General features: G+C 31.1%; 1 protein-coding gene across 1 annotated transcript in view; it reads right to left on the bottom strand.

Annotated features, from left to right (window-relative positions):
- Positions 1-593: 593 nt before the first annotated feature.
- The window catches only part of LOC106460277 (calcineurin subunit B type 2-like), a 20,529-nt gene continuing 6,204 nt past the window's right edge, over positions 594-14,918 (bottom strand). The window contains exons 4-6 of the mRNA XM_013919966.2: positions 11,361-11,420; positions 8,329-8,513; positions 594-4,374 (exon numbers count right to left, since the gene is read on the bottom strand). Of these exons, the coding sequence (XP_013775420.1) occupies positions 4,327-4,374; positions 8,329-8,513; positions 11,361-11,420 (293 nt within the window). The 3' untranslated portion in view covers positions 594-4,326. The remainder of the gene's footprint in view (positions 4,375-8,328; positions 8,514-11,360; positions 11,421-14,918) is intronic.

Below are 14,918 nucleotides of genomic sequence, written 5' to 3'. Positions count from 1 at the left end.
TTAATATTTCTTAACTTGTTTTCTATTCAAATAAGAAGTGTTAAAGGGGGTATATAATTGAGGTGTTTAAGATTGTTAAGAGAATTGATGATGCATCATCCTTTTTCATACTTAATGGTGAGAATGGTAAGACTAGGGATCACAAATCTAAATTCTGGCAGGGTAGGAGTCATCTTCAGTCACGAAAGTTATATTTTTTTGTACAGGGTGATTGGCTTCTGGAAAAAGTCTGCCTTCCTAGATGGACAAAATGGGCTCTTGCTGTCCCATAATGTTATGTTGTAACATATAACTAGACTTACAGACAATTTTGTCAAAGTGTATTAAACTGCTCTTGAATCATTGTTCTACAAACTTCTTCTGCTTTGGTTTCTGAAGGGGAAGTTATAATATTTGTGTTGGTGGTTTCTATATATATTGTTTATCATGAAATCCATGAAAAAAAAACATCTGCATCACTGTAACATAGGAGGTTATAAAATCATATATTAATTTCAAATGGAAAGCATAAAATATTTGAAGTGTTATATGACCAATATATACATTACATGATAATCAAAAATAAATTATGATAAATGATAGAGTAACAAAAGTAATCTCACTGTACTTTAATTGTTAAACAATTAAAAACAGTCTTGCAATATTTAAAAATTGAACATACAAAAATTAGTCTTTTTGAACAAAACACACAGTATGAATAAATAACAACCAAAACATTTGTAATTATGTGAGAAAGCCCACCTAAAATTCTAAGGTGCACATCAGAAGTGATTCAACAAAATACATATAGCAGTAAATAAATTATGTGTAGCTCATGACGACTCCTTTAGAAGGTTCATTGCATACTGTTAGTTAAACAAGAGATTGAAGAAAATATATTGTTTTATGTTCACATATTTTACATAGATGAAATCTATTTCTCTTGAATTGCTCAGTATTAGTACACAAACAGCTTCCTTACTCCACATTTCATCTTTTTTTTTTATTAGTTCCGTACACAAAACTAGTTTAAACTTTATTTTAGCAACAGCAAAATACATCAGAGCTATTTAACAACTAGCATATATGTATATATATATTGTTTTAAAGTCAAATGTTTAGTCCTTTAATGTTTCAAAGAAATCTCACCCAAGAAAATGAAGTACATTACATCTTTTCTACAAGACTCTTTTAGGTGGTGTTGAGCCCCTTGCCTAAGAGCCTGAGTAAGGTATCAAAACAGTAAATACAAGCAGAATGTTTAAAAAAAAAGGCTTAAAGTAAAATACCACATATTGCACTTGCAAGAAAGTTAAAAAAAAAAGCACAAAAAAGATGCCACTCTAGCACCAGTTTTATCATTAAGGTTACACATCCATCTTTAAGATCTTATTTGATAAACAGAAACCTTAAATTATGTTTCTTGTTGTTTGGAAGAAGACACTTTCTCTTGCCTGAGAGAAAAACCTGCTTGGAAAAGCCGGAACCAACACTGCTAAATTCCTTACTTCAGTACCACTAGTTTAACTTGATTCCATCATCATTATAATTTATCAGATGTTTTTTAATGTTGCACATTAAGATGAACCAGTAACTCTTAATGATTTTCTCTTTGTACAGAATAATAAACAAATTTAAATTGCAATTCTTTACAACTTCTTAGATAGCTACACAATAACTTGTTCATTTCTTAGTTAAGAAATTTACAGCTATTTGGATGAAAAACAAAATTATTATATGTTTAAGAAAAGTAATTTTGATTGAACTCAACACCTAAAGTACAATTACATTTGAGTTTAACAAGTTATAACTGTATCTACAAGTTTTAGGACATATGATAATTAATGCATAAATATTTAACAAATATAGAGAATTTAAGAAAATGAAACAAAAATTTTTATAGTACACACTCATTTTACAAATATTCTGTCTGCTTAACAATATTGTACTAAATACAAGGTTTAGTTACTCGATAAGCATTTTATACCGAGTGGTAAAACTTCATAAGTCATACTAATATATTTACACAAACAGATGCAAAATGAAATATATTTTTAAACTTTTAATTTGAGAAAATTTTCCTGTATTATATGCTGCTCTGAACATAAAAACCATGTAAATTTCCTTCTTATAAACCAAACTTCCAAAGCTCACAGAAGTATTTATCAGTACAGGATATTTACTCAAACACTTTACTATCAAAAACAAAATTCAATAACAAATGTGCATATAAAAACTAAATTGGATTTGATAACTTTCATTAGTAATAACAATACACTAGCTAAACTGATATGACTTGTTATTTATAACTGGATGTTTGGATAGCCATATAAACATCACTAAAAGTCTATATTTGGAAAGAATACCAAATGTGATGATGGTAGTTAAAACATACTGGAATGTTTCATATTTAACATTGTAGTCTTTACACTGAACTTCTAATCTCTAAATTGTAATAAAAACTTGTAAGCATAATTAAGAAATCTGTAGTAAACTTTACTGAATGAAACTAATTACAAACCAGAAATCATCAAGCTAAAAACACTCTGAGGTTAATTATTGTAGGATAAAACATAAGTAACTGTCTTTATAAACAACATACATACCAATTCTCAACAACAAGTCACAGCCAGCAATCACAAAACTTCTAGGATATAATGCATTACAAGTAACTCTCAAAACACAGTCACATATTGCACAAATTAAGATAGTGCACAACTATACGTACTATCTAAACTTTTCTTCTTCTATACATATTTAATACTGCTTGATAACATGTGCTTTCTCTTTAACGGACATAACACAATGATAATTTTCAATATGGCAGGTTTCTCAAAGCGTGTACTGATTATATGTAATAAAAGTAGTAGTCTTAATTTAATCAACACTACAATGTAAGTTATATACTATCTAACAATTACGTTTTAATAGATAAGTGCAGTTGCAAACAGTTTATCAAACCAAAAATATAAAGATAAAATTATAAACAGCATTAGCATTTTAAGACAGCTACAACATTAACATCAAATTCTAGTAGATATTACAAATGCCATCAAATGGTAACAACAACAGTACTAAAATGATTCTGAAAATAACAGAGTATTATTTTAAATTAAATTAAAGTGGCTGACAACATAAAAATTACAAGTTTAGTGTCAGTTGAGCTTTTCCAACTTCCAAATGCACAAACAAAAATAAAAACCACAAACAACACAACATTAGAAATAAAAACAACGTATATAGAACAAAAATTTACTAACTAATATACTGACTGAGATTAATGCAATTAGTGATAAAAAAAAAGATTCAATGAGGTCCTCGTGTCATAGATAGCTACATGTACATTGGTTCTAAAGTTTTAAGTTACAGCATGCATTTTGATAAAAAACATGAGATTACATCGAATATATGCAATGAGAATATGTAACATTTAAACACTTCGCTTTGGATACCTGTAAAATAAATACTAGAAAAAAATGTGCATTCTATTTCACAATTCTCTCAAAATAAGTAAACTGATTGTATTTAAAAATTAATGAAACTGAACATAATGTAAGATGTACACGTCAGTACAAAAACTAGTTACAAATAATGTAATTGATATTTCATTCAATACAATAAAGTTCACTTACAATCCGTCCAGAAGTCAATTCCATTAAATTTAATATAAAAAACATAAATCTGTTTTCCTCAATTCCCTAAACAAAACTCTAGAACCATACTCAAACTTGAAATTGCATGCATGTTAAAATTAATTACAGTCTGTAGGTCTCTTACTATGAAGCTTCTGCACCAAAGATAAGCCTAACTTACAAACTTCTATTTATATTCCCAAGTATTATTACGCTTGACACATTAACTAGAATAAACAACAATGCACTAAACAACAGGTTTAAAACTTTCAGTATCTTGACTTATCAGTGTTCCTCAATGATACTAGATTGCTTTTAGAGGTTCATATTCTTCATACTAAAAAAACAATGTTGCATAGTTGTATACACATGTGTATTTAGTATTTTTATGCTGTTGTGTCCAACTAACGAATAGCATATTTTTCTGCACTTCTAGTTTAAGTGTACATTTGTATATATCTATACATATGTAAATGAACAAGATCTTTTCATAACATAAGAAAAATAATCAGACAGATATACTGTTACTGTATGGCATACATTGACACTCACTGGATGAACATATCCATGCACAAAATACGATTTTTCAAAGCATAGATCTTCATTAATCCTAGGTATGGACATTTGAAAAATCAGTGACAAGAAATTTCCTAAGCCTACAGATATTTCAATAATAATATGAAGGAAATGAAATAGTGTTGGAAATGCAACATTTTTAAACATCAACAACCATCTTCTTGTGAATGTCTGTATTCCCAACAACCTGAAAAAAATATAAAGAGAAAGAAAATATGACCTTAAAAAAGGCAACAGTCAGTAAATTTCCTTTTAAGAAAATTATTTTCACACAGACTAAAAAGAATACACTATATTCATGCTACGTGTTTATACACAAATTTCACACCCAACATGAAAGGGCTTAATATATAATACCATAACTTTTAAATTAATAATCACTAATTCTAAGGGATCAGTTAAATGGTTAGTCTAGATTCTGAGAGCATTCAAGTTAGCCTATTTGCCAATAAATTAAGAAATGAGCAATCACTTAACATTTTCAGCCCCTCCTCTCTTTACTAAAAACAATAGACAGTCCCTTGTTTCTTTACTGTTAAAGAATTTTAAAAGATCCACTTGTAATATTGTTTGAATTTGTTGGCAGCAGAATTTTATCTGACATAAAATTTAAGAGATTTTTAGTGTTTTTGAACATTGCACATCAATTAAAGAAAAATCTATGGTTAAGAAAAAATAACTATTACATAATAGGTACTATTTAAAAAAAAAAATAGACTTAATGGCAAAATTCCTTTAAGAACTTTGTCAGAAAAACAAATCAGGTTTAGTTCTGTAAAATAAATAAAAGCATGAGATAAGAAATCACAGACTAAAAAGTTGCTATAATTTTTATTTAAAGCTGAGAAATTAAATATTTATTCAAAATTGGATGACTAGCAGCTGGCAGTTCTATTAATAATTATCGTTGAGGTAAAAAACTAAAACTCTCCAAAAGTTATGTTTAGTATCTCAGGATATGTTCTACATGAGATAGACAATGGTCAAGTACACAACCTTGCTGTAAGTGTAAGAATGAATATTACAATGACAACAGTAAGACACACAGTAACACAAAGTGATCTTAATGACCATATAGCTCCTTGAAATACTGCTGATGAGAATAGATAAACAAACCAAAATGTTAAACTGGGCATTAGACCATAAATAGTAAAGTGAGTAAAGCTGAAACTGTATGCTCTACACACTGCAGACTAATGTAAGTTTGAACTGTTTGGCATTACTCAATGATAGTGTTCAGTGACAGATAGAAGAACAGTATCATTTTCAAGGTACAACATCTACAATGACGATTGATGATCAGTATAAGTTTGGATCTACATATTAGTCAATGGTGTCAGTGATCTAAACAACACTGATATCCTGACTCCTGAAAGATCATGCCCCATCATGCCAATCTCACAGAAACACGATTCAATGTAAAAGAAAAGACAATGACTCCATAACATACAGCATATGTGGTGAAAAACATATCTTGACAGTAAAAAGGCTGATAGAACACATACAATAATGGATTAGCACAAAATCCCAAAATGAACATTATTGAGACTTTTTGGGCTTATATAAAAACTGAGAGGAGTGAGGAGTAATGCAAGACATCCACATTCGTACACTGACACACTGTATGGCAGCAAGATATCAAGGGATAATGCTCTGAGTAAAGCTCAACTCACACACACAACAATATTTCACTGTACAACTTATTCACTATTCTTATATATTTTTTGTGATAATGCTTTGTGCCATTGTTTATTTTTTGTTACTCCTAATCTGTCTCTTATGTTTCAGATGAAATAAAATTTAAGTATAGCTTGATTTATATTTCTTGTTGTATATTACCACCTTATATTTTAATATTAAAAACATAAAATGTTATTTATCAATTCTTATTTATAAGGGCAAGTGAAAAACCTAAACATCTAAAATAAGTAATTTCTGGAATGACGGATTCAATTTCTGCTTGACCAAATCCTAGAAACGTGATGACTCAACCAGCTCAGGATATTAGAAAACAATCATGGATTATGACCCTATTGAAAAACTTAACCATTTTTAAGTTCTAAAGTATTAATATCATAGATATTATTAGTGACCTAAATTAAAGCTGAAAATATGGGTATTTCTATTACATAATTCAATACGACATTGTGACTATTTTTTGTAATGTGAAAAAAAAAATTATAATCTTCCTCTTTCAAAATGTTGATGAAACATGAGTCACATATCCATGCTTTGAATGAATGTTGGAAAATGCCAGTTTGATAATGTGTGGGATAAACAGAAGAATAACGTTATTATCCACTTAAAACTTCTTTCAAGGTTCTTCCCAAAAAATTACAGTATAGTGCCTTGCAAAAGTATTCAGCCCTACCAGTAACATCACATTTTGAAGAAATACAAATAATGTAAACATTTTTATTAATGAACTTGTTTTTATTCAAAACTAATGATCAAACTTAACACTGTTATGTGTGAAGGAGGTTGAATGTCAGCAAAACCTGCAAAGAAAATATATAAATTGAAATTTGCTGATTGCATAAGTATTCAGCCCCATAAGTCAGTACTTGGTGGAAGCACCTTTGTCAGTAATTACTGCTGTGAGTCTTTTTGGATAGGTCTCTACCAGCTTTGCACAATGGGATGGTGTGATTTTTGTTCAATCTTCCTGGGAAAATTGCTCCAATTCTGACATGTTCGTTGGGGACCTTTGATGGACTTCAAGTCTCAATATGAATTTTCTATGGGATTACAGTCAGGACTTTGACAGGGCTACTCCAGAACATTCACTTTCTTCTATAGAAACCACTCCAGTGTGGCTCTGGCCTTGTGCTTCGGGTCATTATCCTGCTGAAATGTAAATTTTCGAACCAGGTTTAGATTATTGGTTGACTCAAGCAGGTTTTCCTATAGGATTTGTCTGTACTTTGCACCATCCATCTTCTCTTCAATCCTGACGAGCTTCCCAGTCCCTTCTAATAAGAAGCATCCACATGACATGTTGCTGCTACCACCATGCTTGACAGTTGGGATGGTCTTGACCAAGTGATGTGCTGTGTTGGGTTTATGCCAGATGTAATACTTTGAATTTAGACCAAAAAGCTAAATTTTTGTCTCATCTGACCACAAAAATCTTCTGCCACATGTGTGCAGTATCATTTACAAGGTTTACCACAAATTCCATACAAGATTTAAGATGATTCTTTTTCAGTAATGGTTTCTTTCTTGTCACTCACCCATATGGGCCAGCTTTGTGTAGGGACTGGGATATCGTCGATGTATGAACACTGACTCCTATCTCAGTTATGGAACTTTGCAAATCTTTCAAAGTCACTGCTGGCTTCACAGCGGCATCCCTAACCAGATTCTGACTTACCCAGCTGCTTAGTTTAGAAGAGCGACCTAATATAGGTGGTAACTGGGTGGTATAAAGCACATTCCACTTCTTAATGATGGACTTCACCATACTCAAAGGGATTATCAGCAACATTAAAATTTTCTTGTAACCTCCTCCTGATCTGTGTTTCTCTACCATTTTATCTCTGATTTGTTTGGTTTTCATGGTTGGTTTGTCATATCACTATGCAAGTTGTGGTTTGAACAGATGCACTTACGCTGAGGTCAAGTTAAACCACTTTGATTACACACAGACAGATACCATTAAACCTTTCAAAGTAATCTTTTGCACCTGAACTGATTAATGGTTAATAAAAAATTGATAATGGCTAATATATTTCTATTTAATAATTTCCTAAAAATAAATAAGAATAAATTCTGTTAAACGTTTTTACAAAAATTAACTGTTTTTGTATCTGTTTGACGTACAAAACAAGAACTCCACTCAATTAAAATCAACCCTTAGACCAGGAATAAACTACAATCAATGTTCAAATTGCTTATAAATATACCTTGATGTTTAGTCCCATCATGATAAAAAGCACATATGTTCAGATTTTTTTTTATAAAATAAATTGAACTAATGAGGAAGGGCTTAACAAGTAGGTGAAAATTATAGATTTTCTGTGCAAAACTGTTTATTTGTTCTCTGATGTGTGTTATAGTTATAACACAAAATATAACTGGTTTGTTATCAACATTTCATACAAATATAAATGGAGAACAGTATTCGTGAGTTTCTACTTACAGCACAAAACTCTTCAAAGGAGATCATTCCATCATTATCTTTATCAGCAAAGAGAATAGTTTTGTCAACAATCTGTTGAAGTTGTGTTTCCTTCAAGTTGTTCCCTACCATCATCTTTAGCACTTGAAAAAGTTCTCCATTGGAGATATAACCATCATTGTTCATGTCATAAATCCTGAAGGCAACTATAAGAAAAATTAAATAACTGAACTAATACAAAGAGACAAAAAATTCTTACCTTCAAGCACATTCATAAAGTTTTTCATTATCTACAGTGGTTTACTTTAAAAATGTCAGAATACTTTGTTTCAGTGACAATGCTTTATAAAAAAAACCTCAAAAGAACCTGTCATATCAAGTTGTGGTTTCTATATAACAAGCCACAGGGAATAACTGTAGTCAATAACTATTCTCTTGTAGAAACTTAATGGAAAATATTTATGTACTAAAAATATTTGAACTAATCATTTGAAACATAAAACTGTGTTTGTGTTCTAATTCAAAAGGTTTCTTTATACTATAACTAAAATTAAGTTAAATTCTACATCTTACTGTCATGAAATGTCATACCTAAACGACCCAAAACAATACAGATGTCTGCTGGTATCAATGTAGAAAGATTTACCCAGTGACCTTTTCAATCATACCAGCAGGGTCACTGTGAACTTTCATTATGTGGTAACGTAATGGACAATATCAGCTATGAATTTATTACAAGAGACCACTAGTAGCACCAAAATTATCACTGAATCTTTCTGACTGGTTATTCAACAAAATATCTTCAATTACTCTTTTATAATACGATATTTAAAATAATTCTATCCTTGCCAGTGGCACTAAGTAATGATGTCTATACTACTAAGAAGTCTGCATGATTAAGTGAGAGTCAAGAATTACAAGCTAGATACAAGATACACCAAAAGTCATGGGACACAGGTAGTTATGAATAAAACATGTTTTTATTCCAAGAAACTAATGGCATGTTGGCCTGCCTTTGGCCTTAATGACTGCTTCAGTGTGTCATGAAGACTATCTACTAATTTCTTGTAGAAAGCTGGTGGTACTTTGCTTCACTCCTTCTTTAAAACATTAGTAAGCTCCACTACTGAAGAGGGCTGTTTTCACCTTGCCCTAATTCTGCATTCCAGTTCATCCCAAAGATGTTCAATTAGGTTGAAGTTGAGACTCTGTGCTCTATACTGCAATGTTCTAATGTTATTCTCTTTACAGCATGCATTCACAATCCTTGCTTTGTGACATGGAGCATTATCACGTTGGAAGGTGTTAGGGCCAGTACCATAAAACTGCCACAATGTAGGACACACAGAATTGTTCAGAATATCAATGTAGGACTCACCATTCATGGATCCATGCACTGCGACCATACTACAAGAAGCACCCCCAGACCATGATACCATCAGCTCCAAACTTCACAGTTGGGACAACACACTCAGGTAATAAGCATTCTCCAGGCATCTTCCACACCTAAACACGCCCATCAGACTGGAAGAGCATGTAATGTGACTCATCACTCCACGATCCACATTTGGTGTGCCTTGTCCCATGCCAATTGACGGTGTGCATTTGTTTTTGTTATCAACAGTTTTTGAGCTGCAGCTCTTCTGTAAAAATTCATGGCATGCCACTCTTGATGTGTCAATGGAAACACTTAAAGGATTGCCTGTGGCTGCTGGCATCTTCAAACACAGATTCTCTAGGATCTTATGGCAACGATGAGGTAACCAGCCTTTTCAAGGCATGTCAGCTCCTGTCAGTATATATATTATGCCTACCTGATAATTTTTTTGGCTTGTTATCACCTGTGGACTTCCATTTCTTCAGCACCCTGCCAATTGTCAGCCTGGGAATGTTTACAATAGCATGTACTGACATTTTCCCCAAATGACATCCAACTATCCTTCCCCCCTGAAACTCTGCTAGCTCTTTCCATGTACTCATCGTTTGGCATACAAAATGACTTCCGAGCAAACCGCTGATCACCTTTATAGGCCAAACTTTTTGCATATTTTGTTGTTACACCCATTTTCCTGCAATCAGAGGCGTGTCCCATGACTTTTGGTAGGATAGTGTATAATAAGCTGTTTCTCAACTTAGTATCAAATATACACTTTTTTTTTCTTCTTGAGTATGTTTAATAACCTAATGAGTACAGCCCAAAAAAACTGAATAAACCAAAGTATGAAATCAGCAAAAATAGAAAAATAATATCAATAACTATACATTTACAAAATCATATACTTTTCACCAATTACATTTAATGAATATTTTAGATTTTTTTGGAATGTATTACTTTTGGAGTTAAATGATGTGAAAGTATATTTATTATTATTTGCAGTAACTGAATTAACAAAGCATAGATATCACTGTGTAATTTGAGTATTTTATATCTAGAGCTGCTAGTAGGGATATTTTAGTTTCACTTATGCTTAAGCTGTACAATCAACAAAATTTCTGGTGTAAATTAGTTTTAAATCTTATATATGTTGTAGAAGCATATCTGTTTGGATTAGTTTTATTCTAGTAATTTAATAAAATTTGTACATGCACATTATTGTTTCATGAATAATTAAAACATTCTAATTATGAATTTCTGGCCAATAATATTGCCAAATATTGGTTAACAGACATAATTTATTCTGCTAGGCAAAACTCATGACTTATTACAGAAACTAGAAAAGTAATTCTTCATTTTGTTTTCAGGTTTAATATATTACTTACCATGTGTGAACACTGATGATAAAAGTTACAGTTCCAGATTATTTATCTAACAAATTCACTGACATTCTTAGAAACTCCTTTGTAATCCTAAAAATATATACATATTTCCAGTATTTTTACATGATATTCATACTAAAAATTAAAACCACAGTCTCATAAAATAAGCAGTAGTATAACTAGCAATAAGAAAGCTAATAAGAAACTAACAGATTAATTAATAATTGTTCAAAAAATGGATAAATTAGTAAAAAACATCAACAAAATTGTAAAATTGTAGAAGAATGGGTACTCACACCTCAGTTTTGATTCCTTATCTCCTTTCACACTAAACTGAGATACACCTTGAATGAACTCTGAAAAACATTTTTTTTTCAATAAAATAGTTTTAATTCAATAAAAAATAATTAAAACAATGAACAAATTAAATTCAAAATCTTACCACATTTTTTGTTGATGATTTTTAAACTAATAAAAATGCAACTCTTTGTTACAATAGTATGACTTTTTTTTTTAAATCTTTAAAGTGTATTTTTTAGCACACCAAATAATAATTCAAAATATCTGAATGCAAAATATTTCAAAAACAAACTTGGAAAATAAAGAACTAATTACATTACATAAAGAAGAATCACTAATGAAACTGGTAATTAGTCCAATAATTTTATAAATATTGCATATATATATATATATATATATTTTTAAATACATGTAAACTAAATTATACAAAACAGTTACATGAAAAACATATATAAATCAAAATTCTATCCTAACCTACACTGTTCTATAAATCACTGGGCTCTCATACTATTTGTCTTAACGACTATTTTTTATCATTTGAATTAGAAATTTCATTGCCAAAGCAAATGGAAACAAAAACAAATTAATAATTCATTAGTTATTAATCTGGAATTATACCATACATTAAAAACATTATGAATTCAATGAAGTTAAAATACTCTGTTACCACAAACATTAAAAATTTCTCAGCAGAGTTTACATCTTTATAATGTACAGAGCTTTTGTTTCAGGCTTTAGCAGCTGAGAGTCTAACAGACCTCTTACTCTACAATTCTGAGGGCACAAAGGAATGTTACAAGGTTCCTGTGCAAAGCACTGTGACACAAAACATTTGAGGCCAAGCACATGGTACTATTCAATGTTGTATGATGCTGGTATCTACCACAAATGGACACTGTGGTCCGATATTTAATTCTAAAAAAAAAGGCTTATACTTTTCTTTCATTAGGTAACATGAAACTACATTAATTTTTGTTTTCTCACTTGGAAAATGTAATATATCACGAGTTGAACATGGAAACATAAAGGATGGAGATTTTCACAGTACTTTTAAAGACTACTAAACTTCTACTTGTATTTCATGGAGCAAATTTATCATAACAAAATCAAACAGCAGAAATAAAACTCCCATAAATAAAAGTTTATTTCTTTAGTGGTAGATTTAGAATACTGATTACTATGAAACAGCATAGATTAATAAATAAATTCCTGTTGATGCATTCTTAAAGAACATTGGTTTCTGAAACTATTTTGATCAAAAACCATTAAGTAGTGACTTATGGGCTTATAAAAAGCCAGGATTCAGAAATGAAGTTGATTCTAGACAGATTACCAAATAATAAAACTAATTTTAAAATGACAAATTGATATGTGGCTGTAAAGAAACAACAAATTTTTTTCAACAATTGTTGGTACACACACACACATTACATTAAAAAACATGACATGCTACTCCACTTCATGTGTTGCCCAGTTCCACAAAAAGCAATATTTTTTGCCAGTTTTTGCTAATATTATGATTTAATATACTGATTAGAGGTGGGTGATTAATTTGATTAACCAATATAAGTAATTTCCTACAAGCATTGATTACATTGATTAGTGTCACATAAAACAATCAGCAGATCAAAGTTACAATTATATTGGTTAATGTCACAAAACTAATCAATTCATTGAAATTAGGGTTTTCAATTATTCCAACTATTCAGTAATTGAAATTACGGTTAATGTCATGAAAATAAACTAATCGAAATTATTGTTTCCAGTTATGTGGATAGAATAGTCTGTGGAGTAAATAGGGAGAAAAGAATCAGATTATGCTACCTAGGGGCACAGGTGGAGGATATAGGTTACAGAGCAGGAGATATAATAAAGGGAGCTAGCAATGATGGAGTTTTTTTGTGTATGTAGGGGATAATGATGAAGGGAAAGGTGGGTCAGAGGAGCTAATTAATAAGTACAAGGGGGTTGATAAAGGCATTCAGAGAAAAAGGCCATAACTTAATTTTGTCAGGGACACTGTCCAGAATTAACTGTGGGGATGAAGTTATAAGTAGGTCACTAGGGCTAAATGCTCGGCTTAGGTTAGTATGTAAGGATGAGCAGATTGGCTGGTTGGACTTGTGGGATCAGTTAAGTGGAATGAAGGGAGCTTTTCGGAATGGATGGTTTACATTTAGGTAGGGTAAGGGCTGGCTTGTTTGCTAAGGCTATTAACTCAGCTGTAAGGGAAGTTTTAAACTAGAACTAGATAGTGGTGAGGGCCAGGAAAAACTAAATACTAAAAGAATAAGAGGCAGAGAAACGTTAAGCATAGGAAATTAGTATAGAAGTAGTTTTAAGTATAAGTTTAATTGTTACTATTGTAATGTTAGAAGTATAATAAATAAAACAGATGACTTTAGAGCACTGGTAGGAATGGAGGATTTTGATATAATGGGAATAACTTAAACATGGTTAAATGTAGATGATTTTGATGACAGAAATTTCTTTGAAATACAGGGTTACAGGCTATTTAATAAGGATAGAGGGAAGTGGCTTTATGTGTAAAATGTGAGTTACATCCTGTTGAAGTTGAGGATAATAAAGATAACTGCAAGGAGATTTAATCCATTTGGGTTTCTATTAGTAGATATAAAGGGAAAATACTTTTAGTGGGAATTTGTTACAGACCACCAAATGATAGTGATGAAATTAGTGAGAAACTTTACAATAAGATTCAGATTTCAGCTGTTAATGAAGTCATAATGGGTGATTTTAATTTCAGGCATAGAGAGAGTCAAACCATGAGGGAGAAAAGTTTTTGTAAACTGTCCAAGATGGCTTCCTTCACCAATTTGTCAAGTAACCTTCTAGAAACAATGCTATTTTAGATTCATTGTTAACTTCAAATATAGAAATGATCGAGATGGTGGAAACTGGGGAACGTCTGTGTACAAGTGATCATTGCTCTATTAGGTTCATTGTTTTGCTGTATATGGAGATAAGGAATAATGATATTTTGGTTATAAATTTCAAAAAGTCTTGTGTGTTACTAGCTGTGAAGAGGATGCTGTTGATTTACAAAAGGATTTAGATCATTTAGTAAGTTAGGCAAATAAATGACAGATGACTTTTAATTATATTATAATAAATCCAAGATAATGCATGTGAGTTATCATAATTTGAATTATAAGTATAATTTGGATGGGAGTAACCTTAACAGTGTTATGAAAGAAAGGAATCTTGGTGTAATAGTCAATCAGTCTCTAAAGCCATCCAAGCAGTGTGCTGTTGCTAGTGGTAAGGCAAATAGGATAGGATTTTAGGTTGTATCTACAGGAATATTGAATACAAGTCTAATGAGGTTATAATTTCATTGTACAGGTTACTGTTTAGGCCACATTTGGAATACTGTGTTTAGTCTTGGGCTCCATTACCTTAGGATAGACATTGAATTGTTGAAAATGGTTCAGAGAAGGGTTACTAGAATGGTGCCTGGGATGGAGGAGTTTTCATATAAGGAAAGGCTGAAATCTCTCGAATTGTTTTCTCTTTAAAAAAGAATAGTTGGG

This window comes from Limulus polyphemus, unplaced genomic scaffold, assembly GCF_000517525.1.
Source record: "Limulus polyphemus unplaced genomic scaffold, Limulus_polyphemus-2.1.2 Scaffold739, whole genome shotgun sequence".
NCBI classification, from domain to species: domain Eukaryota; kingdom Metazoa; phylum Arthropoda; class Merostomata; order Xiphosura; family Limulidae; genus Limulus; species Limulus polyphemus.
The sequence above is the reverse complement of the archived record's forward strand: the minus strand, read 5'-3'. Positions and strand labels throughout refer to the sequence as shown.